This window comes from Cetorhinus maximus, chromosome 8, assembly GCF_964194155.1.
Source record: "Cetorhinus maximus chromosome 8, sCetMax3.hap1.1, whole genome shotgun sequence".
Lineage (NCBI taxonomy): Eukaryota > Metazoa > Chordata > Chondrichthyes > Lamniformes > Cetorhinidae > Cetorhinus > Cetorhinus maximus.
In genome coordinates this window covers 125,769,820-125,789,105 of record NC_135886.1, presented here as the reverse complement: position 1 = coordinate 125,789,105, position 19,286 = coordinate 125,769,820, and the positions used below count along the sequence as shown (strand labels likewise).

At 40.4% G+C, this 19,286-nt stretch overlaps 1 protein-coding gene across 1 annotated transcript in view; it reads right to left on the bottom strand.

The window, feature by feature from the left end:
* Positions 1 to 767: 767 nt before the first annotated feature.
* Positions 768 to 19,286, bottom strand: part of irs4b (insulin receptor substrate 4b) — a 63,658-nt gene continuing 45,139 nt past the window's right edge. Inside the window, exon 2 of the mRNA XM_078547576.1 lies at positions 768 to 1,042. Coding sequence (XP_078403702.1) covers positions 1,038 to 1,042 — 5 coding nt within the window. The 3' untranslated portion in view covers positions 768 to 1,037. The remainder of the gene's footprint in view (positions 1,043 to 19,286) is intronic.

Sequence of the window (19,286 nt, the reverse complement as noted above, 5' to 3'; positions counted from 1 at the left end):
ATCCTGGTAAAATTAAATTCACTGAGGTATAACTGGCAGTGAACATGTCAAACATCTGATAAAGGAAACTTAAATGGGTTTACAAATATTTTCATAGTTTGTAACATGGAGAAGTTATAGCTTGCCGATAACAGTTTAAACTTTGGGTCAGCCTATGCTGTATTCAGACTAGGTTTAACAATTTGGCCTACTTGGCTGGTGGCCACACAAGAGTTGCAACATGACTGCTTTGAAACCTAGCACAAGTTAAAGCACGGAAAGAAAGCAATGAACTATGTACAGCTGGCCTACCTTGGGGATCTGCTCAATTATCCCATCTTGGTTTTCCAAAGGTGTAATGCAAGAACTTAAAGAAGGTCTATAAACTCACCGGTCCTTTGTAAGGACTAGCTTCCAAATGTGCTACCCCTCCAAAATACTTAAATCTGGATGCATAGCGAAACAGAATATACTTATGGATACCATGGAACATTGGTGTTCCATGGTTGAATACAATGTTGTTTACAAACCATTTGTGAAATGTTTTTCATGCTCCATCATAGATGGGTAGCAGTCACACCGAAATGATTACCTTATAGCACTAGTCAAACAAAAGCCTATTAGTGTTTGAACAGGGGAACATTTTAAAGATGATTTTTAGCAGGTATTTCTTTGTGAACAGCTGTATTAAAAAAAATGAACATTTAACTGTTACTTAACATTCAAATGGATTCAAAACACTTCAGTAAATAGGTTCACATTAGCTATGGCTCTTTTTTTTCTTTTTTGCTCAGCTGAAACTTGCAGGAAGAGTGTGTCTTTTTGTTGAAGGAAGTACCAAAAAGGCAGCAATTTATGTTCCTGTTGAGATTCATGTGTTGGCTTTTCCCACTCATCCGCATGGGAAATAGGTCTGTGTATATTCTTGCAATAAGGTGACTGCTTCAGACAGTACCAGTTCCATCTAGTGAGTTGTACAACTGTAAGGTAGGTACCATGGGAAAAGGTGCATTCAACCCTTTTCTCTGTGGACACGGATTTAAATCACGTCGATGTACTTAGTCTGCAGAAAACAGAAAATTAAAAATGGTTAAAAATGGAATACTAAAAAAAGAGCAGCAAAACCCTACCTTGTCCAGTTCAATAATCAAGTCTAGTTTCGAGTATCAAACACATTCCAGGTATGACACTGGTCGATTACATGAAAATCTAGTCATCAGACTAATACTGTTGCAACGCAAAACTAGCCAAGTGACTGGTTGCGAAGTGCTCCACTATAAGCGAAGGATAAACAGGGCAGTCTGATTATTTCGTACTTTTGCAAAACATCACTTTCACATTAAAGTATACAGAACAAAATCTTCAACTATTTTCCCATGCTATTAAACTAGCTTGCAGGTGGTGCATAATACTGATCTTTCATGACTCTCTCTATGTCTCTACAACTACATGACTGTTTTGCAGAACCACCAACTTATTTCCTGGCACAGCATATTTGTACTTCTATCCTTTGTCTACTTCTTTGTCCATGGTGTTCCTCTCCATACCCACATCCTTATTTCTTTTTTATTGCCTAGTGTTTTGATTTTATGGGCATCTGCAACATTTTTCTATCTTATCAGAGCATTCATGCAGAAACTTTGATAATATTAGCAGACTTGTATCTGGAGGGCATCAAAACCAAGTGTGATTTTCCCTCATTTCAACAGCCAAACGAATACATGTGGCAGGGATCACTAGATACATACTGACCAAGAGTGGAAAAGACATTTGATTTTCCACCTATATATTACCAGGACATTAAAACTAATTACAGTGCTGCATGCAGCATGAATAGCGCATAAGCCCAGAATTGTACCCCAGACCTTTATAGGTCTGTTTGGTTCAGTGTCACTTGGGCTGGGCTGCAAGTACTTTTTTCTTTTGCTTTGAAAATACAATATACCATCTCTCTCACAATTAATATGCACTGAGTTATGAACTGTTTACTCAAAACATTAATCTTACATATCTAACAAAGCATCTGTTGAAGAGTCATACAGACTCGAAACTTTAACTGTATTCCTCTCCGCAGATGCTATCAGACCTGCTGAGTTTTTCCAGGTATTTTTATTTTTGTTTTGGATTTCCAGCATCCGCAGTTTTTTGCTTTTATCAGACTCAGACCTCTTGCGCAACCTCTATTTTGCCACACCACTGGCTGCCATGCCATCAGCCATCTCGGCTCTTGAATTACCTTTCTAAGCCTCTTCAGCTCCCCCTCTCCCTGCAAGATCCAGCTTTACTCCATTTTTGACCAAACTGTCGGTCATCATTCATAAGACAAATTGCAGCACTGTTTAATACGCATCAGCATTTTTGTCCATTACTAATGGTTTGGCTATAATTGGTCTAAAACTACCAGATTTAATGGCTTATTTTCAGCAAGAGTAAACCTTGCAGTTATATAACTCCCAATCAAACCTTGAAACTGCATAAATTTTTTAGAATGTTAGAATTTAAAGAGTTGCAAAATATTCTTGAGAATCTTAAAATTACATATATTCTAACAACATTCCCCACCTGAGAAGGAAACAACCTGTTACTTTCAGACCTCTGAATATAACTTTAATCATGTTAAAATTTTTATTTCCATGACATGGTAGAATTGCTCTATTTCTAAATATGCCAATGTACAGCACAGCAACAAAGTCTCAGGACCTGTACTTGCGTAATGTGAACTCCCTCACCACCCCATATTTAGTGTAAAATCCTGCACTTGTTGAAATTAATTTTTCAGCAAAGTATTAAAACTGATCAAGTATAAAATGTTCTACATTTATACCAGAATTATTCACATTTAAACATGCTAAAGTTGTATTTTTGTACCGAATATAGAAGACTAGAATTTTGTAGGGGGTCATTTCTTAAATATTTCTCATGCTCCTGTCTGGTATTATCAAATGCAAAGGACATTTTAATTGATGCATCCATTTCTTTAGATAGAAGCAAAATGCTGTAATTTGCTTTCTCTGGTTCCTTTTTGATGGTTGTTAGTACTCCATTAAGACAAGGGCATCAGTATGTGGAATACACGTTTCCCAGCTGATATACCTAGATTCAGAATCAAATATTTTTCAAACACAACTCAAATCCCACTTTCTACTGCATCAATACATGTTAATTTCCTACACCAGCCATCTCTTTGATGGTTCAATTTTTGATGTTTTTTGGATTGGGCTGTGTGTCCCAACTGCCTTTATTGTTGTAATATGCTTCTCTTAGTTCCAGACTTCCATGTTTATATAAATGGTAATGACAGTAACCATGTTTCACAACAAATATAATACAAAACAGAATTAAGTTCACGACCTCAACATTTTATGTTGAGCTAACAAAGTGTCTTATAATATAGTAAATTCACATTCTGGCATGTTGATGCTGAACTGGCTAATCCACACATTATGTACAGTAAAACAGGATGTTTTTATGGAGCAATTTACTGTAAGGTACAAAAGATTGACTAAATAGCACATGATACTGTTCTTAAGCAGGAACTGTCCTACTCAGAAAACCCAGATAATAAATGTCACTTTGAAAAATTAGGGCTCTGCAAATTTGACAGTTCACCATGCAGAGATTAATTTTTACTGAACTAGTTTGTGTTACTGCAGCAACCTAGATCTGAAAAATGTTTGTTTATTGCCTCAAAAAAGCAGGTTTTACAATATACACTTATTTTCTATTAATGTTCTGTATTACAGCCAAAACTTTTAATCCCGTCACCAAATTTACAAGTGTTATTATAAAACCACAAGCAGTATTTATTAATAGATACTGATGAGCGGTGGCTGAAATTGTGCCCAGATTGGGGATAAAGAAACAGCATTCCTTTTGTTTACTGAACAGAAGCTATTCTTCAAAATCCACAGCCACATCGACCATCAGTAGTTAAACACTCACCATACAATCTCACAGCTGTAGATTTGAGATTAAGAGGAAAGGGGGACAAGGAGGAAAGAACTTGTATTAATGTGGTACCTTTCATGGTGTCCCAAAGTACTTTATAGCCAACCTTTGAAGTGGAGTAACTGTTGAGATGCAGGAAACATGGCAGCCAATTTGCACACATGATACCACCACAAACAGCAACAAGATAAACGATCATTTCTTTTTTAAAAAGTCATGTTAGTTGGGGAATAAACATTGGCCAAAACATAGGGGAGAACTCCTCTGTTCTATATAAAATAATGCAATGGAAACCTTTACAAAAACAACTCTCATTTATATAACTTTGTTTAACATAGTAAAACATCAAGGCACTTCACTGGAGCATTATTGTACAAAATTTGAACAAGAGACAAAAGCAAAATACTGCGGATGCTAGAAATCTGAAACAAAAACAAAAATTGCTGGAAAAACACAGACATATTAATTTGGGAGCCAAGGGGTAGGTTTTAATGTGCGCCTAAAAGGAGGCGAGAGTTTCAAGGAAGGAAATTCAAAAATTTAGCAGTTGTAATTTCCAGCCCTAATGATGGGGCAATGGAAAGTAAGGACTCTCAAAAAAAATTGAAGTGATGCAAGAAATCCAAGGGTTGTAATACTGAAGGAGGTTATAGAGATGGGTGGTGGGGAAGGGTTGCCAAACTATGGAGGGATTTAAACTCTGAGATGAGAATATTAAGATAAGAAATAGGAGTGTTGGCCATTTGGCCCATTTGAGCCTGCTCCACCAATTGATATCATGGCCGATTTGATTCCTTAACTCCACTTTCCAGCCTATAACACTCGGCTCCCTTGATCAATCAAAAATCCGATCAACTCAACCTTGAATATATTCAATGGCCCAGCCTCCACTGCCCTGTGAAAGAAAGTTCCAAAGACTAATGGCCTTCAGAGATGAAATTCCTCCTCATCTCAGTTTTAAATGGGATCTCATTTTTAAACTGTGCTACCTAGTTCTAGATTCCCCCCACAAGAGGAAATATCCTCCTAGCATCCACCCTGTCAAATCCCCTCAGAATCTTACTTGTTTCAATAAGATCACTGTCATTCTTCTAGACTTCAATGAGCATAGGTCCAACCTGCTCAACCTTTCCTCAGAAGACAACCCCATAATCCTTGGTCAGCCTAGTGAACCTTCTCTGAACTGCTTCCAATGTAAGTGTATTCCTCCTTAAGGAAGGAGGCCAAAAGTGTACAGTACTTCAAGTGCCATATCACTATTGCCCTGTGCAGCTATAGCAAGACTTCCCTACGTTTATATTCCAACCCATTGCAATAGAGGCCAACATTCCATTTGCCTTCCTAATTACTCGCTGTACCCGCAGGTTAAGGTTTTGTGATTCGTGTACAAGGGCACCCAGGTCCCTCCGTACTGCAGCGTGTCTCAATTTGAATAATATTCTGCTTCTTTATTCTTCCTGCCAAAGCAGACAATCTCAATTTTCCCCACATATACTCTATCCATACTCCATCAAATTTTTGTCCACTCACTTAACCTATCTATATCCCTTTGCAGACTCTGCATCCTCCTCACAATTTGCTTTCCAATCCATCATTGCAGCATCAGCAGATCTAGCTACAATACAGCCTGCCCTTTCACTCAAGTCATTAATATAGATCTTAAATAGTTATACTAGTTACAGATCTTAAGTAGGCTCCAGCACTGATCCCTGTGGCACTCCACTAGTTACAATTTGTCAATCTGAAAACGTGTCATTTATCCCAACTGTTTCCTGTTAGTTAGCCAATCCTCCATCCACGCTAATATATCACCCCTAATACCCTGAGCTTTTATTGTGTGTAATAACCTTTTATGTGGCATTTTGGAAATCCAAATACACTACATCTACTGGTTCCCCTTTATCCACCCTGCTTGTTACACCCTCAAAGAATTCTAATAGACTTGTCTAACACTTATTTTTCCCTTTCACAAATTTGTCTGATTGCATTATGATTTTCTAAATAACCTGCTACTAGCACCTTAATAATGGATTCTAGCATTTTCCTAATGCCAGATGTTGGACTATCTGGCCTATAGTTTCTTGCTTCCTGTCTCCTTCCTTTCTTGAATAGTGTTACATTTGTGGTTTTCAATCCATGGAGACCTTTTGAGAATCTAGGGAATTTTGGAAGATTACAACCAATGCACCCATCATCTCTGCAAATACTTCCTTTAAGACCCTAGGATGCAGGCCATCAGGTTCAGCAAACAGCCTTTAATCCCATTAAATATCCTAGTGCTTCTTCTCTAATGAAGATGATTGATCCTCTCCCTTTTGCCTCTTGATTTTCCACTATTCTTGGGATGCTTTTTGTGTCTTCTACTGTGAAGACAGATACAAAATATTTGTTCAAAGTCTCTGCCATTTCTCATATCCCATTCTTAATGTTGCTTTTCCAGCACAGCTACAACATTGGCATCCAGCCAGCAATGTGGAAAATTGCACAGGTGCATCCCATACACAAAAAGTAGGACAAATCCAACCTGGCCAATTACCGCCCCATCAGTCTACACTCGATCATCAGTAAAATGATGAAAGGGGTCATCTACAGTGTTATCAAGCAGCACTTGCTTAGCAATAACCTGCTCACTGATGCTCAGTTTGGTTTCTGGCAGGGTCACTCAGCTCCTGACCTCATTACAACCTTGGCTCAAATATGGACAAAAAAGAGTTGAACTCCAGAGGTGAGGCGAGTGACTGCCCTCGACATCCAGGCAGCATTTGAACAAGTTTGGCATAAAAGCACCCTAGCAAAATGGGAGTCAATGGAAATTGGGGGAAATCTCTCCGCTGGTTGGAATCATACCTATCACAAAGGAAGATGGCTGCGGTGGTTGGAGATCAGTTATCTCAGTTCCAGGACAGCACTTGCAGGAGTTCCTCAGGGTAGTGTCCGATGCCCACTCATCTTCAGCTGCTTCATCAATAACCTTCCTTTTACCACAAGGTCAGAAGTGGTATGTTCACTGATGATTGCACAATGTTCAGCACCATTTGCAACTCCTTAGATACTGAAGCAGTCCATGTCCAAATGCAGCAAAACCTGGATAATATCCAGGTTTGGGCTGACAAGTGGCAAGTAACATTCACGCCACACAAGTGTTGGGCAATGACATCTCCAACAAGACGGAATCTAACCATCGTCCCTTGACATTCAATGGCATTACCATCGCTGAATCCCCCACTAACAACATCCTGGGGGTTCCCATTGATCAGAACTGGACTAGCCATACAAATACTGTGGCTACAGGAGGTCAGAGGCTAGGAATCCTGCGGAAAGCAATTCACCTCCTGACTTCACAAAGCCTGCCCACCATCTACAAGGCACAAGTCAGGAGCATGATGGAATACTTCTCCACTTACCTTGAGTGCAGCTCCAACAACATTCGAAGCTCAATACCATCCAGGACAAAGCAACCAGCTGGATTGCACCCCATCCACAAACATTCACTCCCTCCACCACCAACGCACAGTGGCGGCAGTGTGTCCAATCTACAAGATGTACTGCAGGAACTCACCAAGGTTCCTTAGACAGCACCTTCCAAACCCACTACTGCTACAACCCAGAAGGACAAGGGCAGCAGATACATGGGAACATCATCTGGAAATTTCCCTCCAAGCCACTCACCATCCTGACTTGGAAATATATCACCTTTCCTTCACTGTCGCAGGGTCAAAATCTAGAAACTCCCTCCCAACAGCACTGAGTGTACTTACACCACTAGGGTTGCAGCGGTTCAAGAAGGCAGTACACCACCACTTTCTCAAAAGGCAATTAGGGATAGGCAATAAATGCTGACCTAACCAGTGATGTCCACATCCTGTGTGAATAAAAAAAAAATCCCCAGTTTCACCCTCTAAGGGACCAATGCTTACTTTAGCTACTCTTCCTTTTTATATACATGCAGAAGCTTTTACCGTCTGTGTTTCTATATTTCATGCCACTTTCTCACATACTTTAATTTCCCCCTTTTTTTTCCTTAAATCATCCTTTGCTGGTTTTTAAAATGTCCCCAATCTTCTGGGCTACCACTAATCTTTGCAGTAATGTACCCCTTTTCTTTCAATCTGATACCATCCATAACTTCCTTCATTAACCACGGATGGTGCATCTTTCTCACAGCATCTTTCTTTCTCAACGGAATATATCCCTGTTGGAAATTGTGAAATATCATCTTAAATGTCTGCCACTGCCTCTTGTCTTACCCTTTAACTTATTTCCCCATTCCTCTTTAGCCAGTTTCTATTTTTTAAGCCCTAAACAAATAGATTCCGCCCTTCACTCCCTAGGACATTCTCCCTACCTATCCTTAATTACTACTGCCATCTCTCCTCCTTTCTTTTCTTCCCTGAACATCTTGCATTCAGGAATATTTCATACCCAGTCCTGTGTTTTTTTGAGCTAGGTCTCCATCATCACATCATGGGCTGTAACCTTCGGCTAGTGTTTGAAAGTGCTGGCCCGCAGAAATGAGAAGAAATCAATACCTACTTACCTGGTCTTGAAAATTACATTGCCACTTCTGTTCACCAGAGTTGCTTAGGTTCTGCATCGAAAGACTCCTTGCAGGCACCAGCGAAGACTAGCTCCAGCGTATTCAAGGAGGCCATGCCCCCTTTTTACAGCACTTGCTTGGGGTGGTGGGGGGGGGGGGGGGGTGGTGTGTACCGTGGGGTCGGTCTGGGTCTTTACAATAATTACTCAGAAGTTGGAAGAGGTTTTAATTCTTATCTTTTCTCGGTAACTATTGGTAGAACCCTGGCAGAACCATCTGAAGTTTGCGATTCAAACTGCATCTTTGGATGGTTCCCAGTGCAGTGCAATTGTCCAGAGGAAGTGTACATTTCTGGGCAATTGCCATGCAAACGCTTACCTGGGAATTTCCCAGGTGGATTCCCCAGCACATCTTTGGGGTACCCCCCACAAATCCAATGCTGGGGAGCGCAAAAGTTACAGGCCCATATTCCCAAGTGGCTACCTGTGTCTGCAGCTCAACAACTTTATTTGCCACACTCCATGCATTCACATATATGCATAGTAAATTTAATTTAGGGCTTATTGCTTTTATTCTTACTCTGACCCCCATCTAATACTTCACTCACTGTTCTTGCTCTGGTGCTATCTTTCTCCAATTGTGTTTTGCCTCTCTAATGTTACATCCTGGTTCACAACACCCTACCAAGTTTAAACCCACCCAATAGCACCAGCAAACCACCCCAAAAGGACATTGTCCCAGCTCTGTTCAGGTGCAACCTGTCAAGCCTGTGCAGGTCCCATCTACCCAGATCTGATCTCAATATCCCAGGATTGGAATCTAAAGCACTCCCTCCTTCAGCATCTCTCCAATCACACATTCAGCTAGGCCAGCCATGATGCCATGAACTTGGTTCTGGTTGCACTCCCCAGAGGAAGCATCACTCTCACCAGTATTCAAAACAGATTGCTGGTTGGAGAGCAAGATTCACTCATGGGGCTCCTGCACTATCTGTCTGGTCTTCCTTGACTGTCTGGCGGTCACTCATTCCCTCTGTCTGCACACTCAAGTTGTGGGGTGACCTAATCCAGATATGGGCTATCCACACAAAATTCAGTCTTGCGGACGCTCGAGCTGACAACAGTTCCCATCCACCTAGTTGCCCAGGACATGAGAAGCATCCTGAAGTTCCCACATGGACTTGCAAGTGCACTCCAAGACTCTGAAGCACCCTGCCATGCCTTTATTTAGAAAATTAACTGATTTAACAGAAATAAACAAAGATTTGTTCACGAGAACAATCCCAGGAATGAAAGGCTTAACATATGAGGAACGTTTGAGGATTCTGGGTCTATACTCTATGGAGTTTAGAAGGATGAGGGGGGGATCTGATTGAAACTTACAGAATGCTGAAAGACCTGGATAGAGTGGACGTGGAGAAGATGTTTCCATTAGTAGGAGAGACTAGGGCCCAAGGGCACAGCCTCAGAGTAAAGGGAAGACCTTATAAAACAGAGATGAGGAGAAACTTCTTTAGCCAGAGAGTGGTGAATCTATGGAATTCATTGCCACAGAAGGCTGTGGAGGCCAGGTCATTGAGGGTATTTAAGACAATAGGTTCTTGATTGGTAAGGCGATCAAAGGTTACGGGGAGAAGGCGGGAGAATGGGGTTGAGAAACTCATCAGCCATGATTGAATGGTGGAGCAGACTCGATGGGGCGAATGACCTAATTTCTGCTCCTATGTCTTATGGTCTAAATGAATAAACACTCACTAGCTACTCAATATTTGTTACAAAGCAGATGTTAAAAGCATAGCCAATACAAAATAATTAGACATCGCGTAAATGAAAAGAAAATACTGCAGATGATAGAAATCTGTAAACATAAAAACAGAAAAGACAAGAAATTACTCAGCAGGCCAGGCTTTATTTGTGGAGAAACAGAAGCCAATCACTGTTGACATTTCAGGTCTAAGACCATCATTTAAGATACCAGAGTGCATCAATAACCAATGAAACCACCCAATGTTGGTCACTGCCCTAAGAAATGGGAGAGAACAGAGTAAAGAAGAAAATATGACTGGTACTTGGTGGAAGGGGAAAAATCTGGCTTTGTCACAAAAATAATTTAGCATAATAGTTTCGGCGTACTCCCATCACCTTGAACTGAACTGAAGGCATTCACAAATACACACAATTGTAGACTGATTTTAGGAGGTGAAAAGATTGAGCCAGATAAACTTCAGCTTCATCAACCTGGGATTCCAAACCAAAAGTCCTAAGGTACGGTCTTAGCTGTAAAAAATCAACTAACTGAGTTCCATTTCTCCACAGATGCTGCCTGACTATTGAGTATTTCCAGCTTTGGTTATTGAGCAAGTTAGTTGGTCTTTCTAGCTGCAATTTCACAAATGATCTTTGACGGTGTCAGAGCCAACTAAGACTATCTGGTAATAGAAAAAACCCATGTTCTGACAAATCCAAAAGAGAAACACAAATTTACAGGCAAGTAAATCAGCAGAGGCGTTAGTGGAGTACAGACAGTGCAGGGTGGAGCTTGAGAAAGCAATTAGGAGAGCAAAGAGGGGATATGAGAAAGCTCTCGCTGGTAAAAGTAGGGAAAATCCCAAGATACTCTATAAGTATATCAATGGGAAGAGGATAACCAGGGAAAGAGTAGGGTCCATAAGGGACCGAGGGGGCAATCCATGGGTGGAGCCAGAGGACATCGCTATAGTGTTGAATGAATACTTCACATCCGTCTTCACCCAAGAGAATGAGGATGAAGGTATCGAACTTGGGGAGACAGACTGCGAGGTTCTTAAGCAAATTGATATAGGGAGTGACAAGGTATTGGAGGTGTTGGCAGGCTTAAAAGTGGACAAATCTCCAGGGCCAGATGATTTCTGTCCCAGACTGCTGAGGGAGGCGATCGCAGGGGTTCTGACCCAAATTTTTAATTCCTCTCTGGCCACGGGGGAGGTGCCAGAGGACTGGAGAACAGCTAATGTGGTTCCACTATTTAAGAAGGGTTGTAGAGATAAGCCAGGGAACTACAGGCCAGTGAGTCTCACATCAGTGGTAGGGAAACTACTGGAGAAAATTCTGAAGGAGAGAATCTATCTCCACTTGGAGAGGCAAGGTTTGATCAAGGATAGTCAGCATGGCTTTGTCAGAGGGAGGTCATGCCTAACAAATTTGATTGAATTTTTTGAGGAGGTGATCATGTGTGTAGATGAGGGTAGTGCAGTTGATGTAGTTTATATGGATTTCAGCAAAGCCTTTGACAAGGTCCCACATGGGAGACTTGTAAAGAAGGCAAATGCGCATGGGATACAGGGTAATTTGATAAGGTGGATTCAAAATTGGCTTAGTTGTAGGAGGCAGAGGGTGATGACAGAAGGATGCTTTCATGACTGGAAGCCAGTGTCCAGTGGCATACCACAGGGATCCGTGCTCGGTCCCCTATTATTTGTCATTTATATAAACATAGATGACTATGTGGGGGGTAGGATTAGTAAGTTTGCGGATGACACAAAGATTGACCGGGTGGTTAACAGTGAGGCTGAGTGTCTCGGGCTACAGGAAGATATAGACAAGACGGTCAAATGGGCAGATAAGTGGCAGATGGAATTTAACCCTGAAAAGTGTGTGGTGATTCACTTTGGAAGGAGCAATTTGACAAGGGAGTATTCAATGAACGGCATGACACTAGGAAGTTCTGAGGAACAAAGGGACCTTGGCGTGTGTGTCCATAGACCTCTGAAGGCAGAGGGGCATGTTAGTGGGGTGGTGAAAAAGGCATATGGGACACTTGCCTTTATCAATCGAGGAATAGATTACAAAAGTAGGGAGGTCATGTTGGAGTTGTATAGAACCTTAGTGAGGCCACAGCTGGAGTAGTGTGCGCAGTTCTGGTCGCCACATTATAGTAAGGATGTGATTGCACTGGAGGGAGTGCAGAGGAGATTCATCAGGATGTTGCCTGGGATGAAACATTTAAGTTATGAAGAGAGGTTGGATAGACTTGGGTTGTTTTTGTTGGAGCAGAGAAGACTGAGGGGCGACCTGCTCGAAGTGTACACGATTATGAGGGGCATGGACAGGGTGGATAGGGAGCAGCTGTTCCCCTTAGTTGAAGGGTCAGTCACAAAGGGGCATAAGTTCAAGGTGAGGGGCAGGAGGTTTGGGGGGGGGGAAATGAGGGGAAAAACGTTTTTACCCAGAGGGTGGTGACAGTCTGGAATGCACTGCCTGGGAGGGTGGAGGAGGCGGGTTGCTTCACATCCTTTAAAAAGTACCTGGATGAGCACTTGGCACATCATAACATTCAAGGCTATGGACCAAGTGCTGGTAAATGGGATTAGGTAGGTAGGTCAGGTGTTTCTCACGTGTCGGTGCAGACTCGATGGGCCGAAGGGCCTCTTCTGCACCATGATTCTGTGAAGTCATCTCAAGTATTATAAGGCTAGGTCATTGCAGCTAGTTCTGAAGTTACATACCTCAACAGCTTTACAAAGGGGCTCCAGGTTTGGAATTCCCGAGTGTATAATGCTGAAGGATAAATTTAAAGTTGAAGGTTAAGTTTATATGGAATTGAAAATGAAGATCTTTGCTAATACATATGCAATGGTAGATTAAAGTCATTTTTTTAGTCTACTAAAGGCACTTGTATGTGTATTCACAATGATCTTTATTTCAGTTAAATGTGATTTGTTATAAAAATGTACACCAAATCATTCATGTTTGTGAATTTAGATGGACACTACTTGACAGGAGAAGCATCCAGCCAACTGAATATGGTAATCATTCAACAGCTACAAATCTGCAAATTTGGACAGGAGTCACAGCATAGGAGTAAGGAGAATCTCGGATTGGAATTATTTCCTTCTGTGTAGTTTAGAGACATTAAGGATTATTGTAATGACATTACTGCTCAAATGGGCATCAGGCACCTCCAAGAGCACATGCCAAACTTTAGACTATACTTGCATGAGAACCACCTTTTTTATTCTTTCACAGGAGGTGGGCGTTAATTGCCCTTGAGAACTTGAGTAATCCAAATATCTGCATTCACAAAAACTTAATTCACTTCATTTTTATTCAAGCTTCGGTTTCCTCCAGTTAATAATCACTTCAGGCGTTATATATTTTAGTAATAATTAAAATCTTGGCCCAAATTTTAAGACAAAATACATATTGCATTCTTCCCTAATGCGCTTACTTAAATTACGTAAAAACAATTTCTAAATTACACATTCCTTTTTAAAAATAAAGTGTAAATTTTCCACTTCTGTGTACCTGTTGCATGGCAGCCACACAGTATACAATTGTGCAGGCCTAACTTGCAATTTGACTTCATCCAAGCACAAAGATCATAGGGATGTACAATCTCAGAATACACCCTTGCTGCTAGCAGAAGCCTGGAAAACATTTCTGCAATAGTGAATGTTCTTCGATACAAAAAGTCTGTCTGTACTGGGTTTTGGGGAGAGGTGGGGGCAGCGCAGTGGGAAGCATGGGTGGAAAGAAGAAAGAAGAAGAGGAAGGAAGGATAGAAATAGAGGCTGTTTAATCACGAAATTGAAGAGAGGCAAGAAGTCTTGTGAAAGAAAAATTCAAGAGGGAGAACCAGAGAAAGTCTTTAAAGAAAAATGAAAGGAAACCATGAAACAAAGGCCATTTAGCCCACAAAGCCACATAGCGATGGCCTATAGCTCAACCAATCCAAAATTCTTAAGTAATGTCGCCCATACCAGGCAGAACTTCAAAAAAGCCAAAACAAGTTTCTGCAACCCATTCTTAATCATGTATTGAACATACCACAGGATTTCATGATAACTCAATCAATCTTTATTGTAATCTTAGTCCCACTTCCTGTCAGATAATCAATTTATTAGTGAAAGAAAGAGTGATTGAGAATTGATAAGAGGCTATTTTGCCTGAGTGGGCTGACCACCGAAGTGGCCACATGATTGAGGTTCTGGCCTTTTTAACATTCATCTGATATATTGCACAGGCTCTGACCAGTTCCTTCCTAAAATAATAATCTGGGCCCTACTCACATCACAGGACCTCAATTTCAATATTAAAACAAGTTTATCGCCCAAATTAGATGGGCGCTTTGGGCACCCAGAGGTAGGCCCTCTTTAAAATGGTGTCTCTGCATTGCTGGTGTTATCAGGGAGGTAAGGCTATGAACCCCATTTTCAGGCCATTACTGCCTCTTTGACACCAGGCAAAAAGAGCAGAAGTTGACCACATCAACTCTGATGAGAGTCCACTTTATATAATCACAGGTGGAAAACAATTCCTACAATTTTCCAGCACTGTTTCAGGTTTAATTATGTCCTATAATCTTGCGACAACTGATGGCAAAATTGTAATATCCATGTTTTAGCATCACTTTAAAGATATGAATTGTATTGCCTCTCTTGCTTAATCCAGTGAAAACAAATTCAGTTTTTCAGTCTGTTGTTATAACTTAAATTTATAGTTTTAAATCCTATCATCATTCTTATTTTTAATGTTTTGGGCCAACGAAACCATAATCCTTAAAGGCAAGGTTGATCAAAACTGGGCGCCATGCTCCCAGTGATATCTCTTTACTAAGATACAGTTTAAATAAAAACTTATATTGAGAAGCACCTGAATTCACCTCAAATAACCTTGCAATGACTGGACATTTTCCAAATATTAAACAATCACACTCAGACCTTTTTCCTTTTAGATTTGTCAGTAGAATTCCACCCATTGTGCACATTTTAGTCATCCTTCCTTGTACCAATATACACTATCTTACATGCATTCACATTAAACTCCACGTTCCTCAACACTGGATATCTAAATCATGTGTCATTAATTCTTTGATGAAGTAACAGATGAGTTGGTGTTGTGTAGATGGACTTTCAAAAGACATTTGATAAATCCAGCGTAACAGACCTGCTAGCAAAATTGGTCCATGCGACTAAAGGGCAGTAAGTGCGTGAATAAGAAATTGGTGAAGGGACAGGAAATATAGAAGTGGTGAACAGCTATTCTTCGGACTGGAGGCAATTGTGCCTCCCCAGAAGTTGGTATTGGTACCTCTGCTCTTAATTGACGTGGACTTGGGTATATAGGAAATAATTTCAAAATCTGCAGATGCTATTCAATTGAGAAATACAGCAAATATCGAGAGAATGGTTAAAAGACTTCAGGAAGATATATATCTGCCCATTTCACCAGTCTGTATTATATTAAAATATAATACAGAAGTGTGAAGCAATTCACTTTGGTAGCAAGTGAGGAGAGGCAATATAAACTAAATGATACAATTTTAAAAGCGTGAAGGAACAGAGGCCTGGGGATGTATGTACATGAGTCTTTGAAATAGCAGGATAAGTTGAAAAGGCTGTTAAAAGACATGAGATCCTTGGCTTTATAAATAGAGGCAGAGTACAAAAGTAAGGAAGAAATGTTAAAACCAAACACCGGTTAGGCCTCAGTTGGAGCATTGTGATCAATTCTGGGCACCTCACTTAGTAAGAATGTCAAGGGTGCAGTGGAGATTCACTAGAATGGTACAAAGGATGAAGGAATTCAGTTACAGAAAGATTTAGAGAAAAGCTGGAGGTATTCTCATTAGAACATGGGTAGTTAAGAGGTTTGATAGATGTTCAAACTCTCAAAGAATTCAGTCGCAGAAGGTGCAGTAACCAGAGGACACCAATTTTTAAGGTAATTGATAAAACAAGCAGAGACAAGAGGAGGAAAAAAACCCACATAATTCCAGATGATCTGGAATAGATTGCCTGAAAAGGGTGATGAAACAATAACTTTCAAAAGGGAATTTTAAATATTTGAAAGGCAAAAAATAACAGGGCTATGGGGAAACTGCAGGGGAGTAGGGCTAATTGGGTAGCTCTTTCAAAGATTTACCACAAATTCAAATGGGCCAAGTGGTCTCGTGTGCTGTATGATTCTATGCATCTTAGTGTCATTTGCAAATTTTGCATAATTATTAACAATGTCCATTCAGCAAATCTAAGACATAGAAAAGTGGTCCAGAATCCTTGGATAGAGCTCTTCTAGCTACTAGCAGGCAGAATTATCACCTCCAGCTCTCTAGTACTTAGCAAATTTGCTAGCCATCTAATCATTTTACTAGTAATACCATGCAGTTCCAATTTAACTATAATAAAACGCAGATCAAACATTTCCAGAAATCAAAATATTATAGCCACAATATGACTCCTTAGTCACCTTCAGATAACACCAACAGATGCGCTGAGATATGATTTATGACTTTGAAAAATCATCAACTTCCTTTTATGCCATGAGTAGTCTTCAGATGGATATTTATAAGATCTTGTAAAAAGTCTTTCAGAAATTTCCCTAAAAGTCAGGTGAATTATAATAACAAAAATGCAAACCAAGGTAATAAAAACGATAAATCAAAGCTTCTACTGTCTCAAAAGATATTGAGGCAGTACTAAATAGCAGATAGAAATTGAGTAAAAACTTCCTCTAGGGCCATTCAACTGGCAGAAATTGAATGCTGGCAGAAAGTGAATGCTGTCAGTACCCCTTTCCAGTTTGTGATGTCACTGGAAGGGATCTTTTCATAAATTAAGTCCTGACATTAACCCTGCCTGACCAGCATAAATGGATAGTTAAAGTGGTTGGGGTGGAGAATTCACACCACCCATGCCACTTTAGCTCCTGAGAAACTTGTCAGGGAGAATAGCCCATGTCAGGAAGGTGGGGGCCTACTTTGCATGCAAAGGCCAAAGTGACTCGATGACCAAAGGGGATTTCTTTATCTGCCCCAAAGGTGCCCCAGGTTAATATTGAGGTTAAAATTACAGCAATTGCCAAACAGCTTTAGAACATGAGAATTGGAAGAAAAACAAGTCTACAGGTTTTAGTTTGCAACATTTAAGATTATGTGGCCACCCTTTAAGCCTATGTAGTTATTTTAATATAAACTATGCAATGTATTTTACCCTCTACTCCACAAACCTGATCCAGAATAAAACAAACACAAACCACCACACTTAAACTTCCTCTGCCAAATTCTTCAGGAGATATTTGCTGAAGCTTTCCTGTTACATTGTTTGATTCAGTCTTATCTGTCCTCCAATAAGGTTCAGGAAAATATGTCTCTAGGAGCAGTTTAACATTTTAAATGGGGCAGTAAAGAGGAATATTGAAAAAAAATCAACCGTACTAGAAAGCTTGGCAGGAGTCAGGCAAGATAAAAAAAAACAAGATCAGAATACTACTTCTGGAACTGTAAAACCTTAATATTAATTTCACTTAAAAATCTTCTCTACAAAAACTTTTGACAGTTTTGATTCACAAGTAGGAGGCTGAAATGCAATTTGTGTAGTGATGGGATTATGTAAATTCCTTGCATTAGTTGCCCTCAAAGCCACAATCCAATGATTTTTCTTGTTTGAATGTACATACTATACATAGGGACCAAATCATGATCAACAATGTGATGATGATGCTTGACAGGCTTGTGACTTGCTATTGAGAGGCTATTATCTTATCTCAGCGTAACCCACAGATTCAACAAATATGGCCAATGCCTCTGAGCAATTTCACTGACTAACTGCGACCACATTTTGGCTGCATCACTTCATAACATAATTGGATGCTGAAAGACACTTGTTTGATTTCTGACTGTGGTCTAAAGCCCTGGCAAGGGCAAATCAGGGAGGGCAGGCATTTGGTGTGTTCTAGTGTAAACAGGCCTGGCAGCTGGGTTAGAAAAAGGAAGCAGACAGTGCTACAGGCAGGTTGATAATACCTTTTGGGTCATAGGTGGCAGTTTTGGGTAGCAGCAAGGATCCAGGCTTCAGGATACATTTTCAGGTGTTGAATGCAGAAAACAGGTGAATCGGACTAGGACAGGACACAGTAAAAGGTAGGCAGAGATGTTTGATGCAGTTTGGGGGGGGGGGTGGGGCAGGCAAATAAATGGAGTAGCATGTGCTTGCAGGAGTGAGACAAACAGGGAAATTGGAAAGGATGCAAGAACATGCGATGAGAAGCTCCTATCTCTGAAAAAGGTCCTGTAATTTAAAGTTATAGCTGTTCAGCCACCAGAAGTTCCCAAACCCTTTAACAGGAATCCTCCTTGTAATTTAAAAGCCCACTACTCACTTTAAGCAGAAGTTGACTTTTGAAGTGCAAGAGCAGGATTCTTTAAGTAGCACCCAATGACTTCAGAGAAGACATGACAATCAGAGGCATCCTCATTATTAATGTCCAATTAATATTTTACAATGTACAATATTCTGTTATAAAATTATTGAAAAATTGTGACTTGTAGAAATGGTTTGTGGACAGAAGGTACTATATTCAAACTTGTTTCTATACATCTTCAGGTTTGCATAACCGAAGAGCCCCACTTCCGATGACAAAATGGGGATAAAGAACCTGTGGGAGAACTGCCAATCAAGTCAAGCAATGCACAAAATTCATTTGGAAGTACAGGATTTGTGGACCCTTTTCTTGCAGAACCAACTTATCCTCCATCACCTCTGTGCTTGCTGATCCAGTTTTTATCCATCTAATATCTCTTTCACACAATGCCATTTTTGTCTGATTATGCTCCTGTCTAGCACCTTGTGACATTTTACTCCATTAAAGGCACTATATAAATCAAAGTTGATGTAATAAGTGGCAGATTCTCCCCTCTTAACATAGGAATACTTTGAACACTTGTAGTATCCCAGAAAAGCCCCAGTGGAAATCCAAGTACACACCAAGGTCAAACCCTATACCTTGCTCTTTTATACAGCTAAACTACTACCTAAACTTTGCAGACATCTTGGGGAATACGGGAA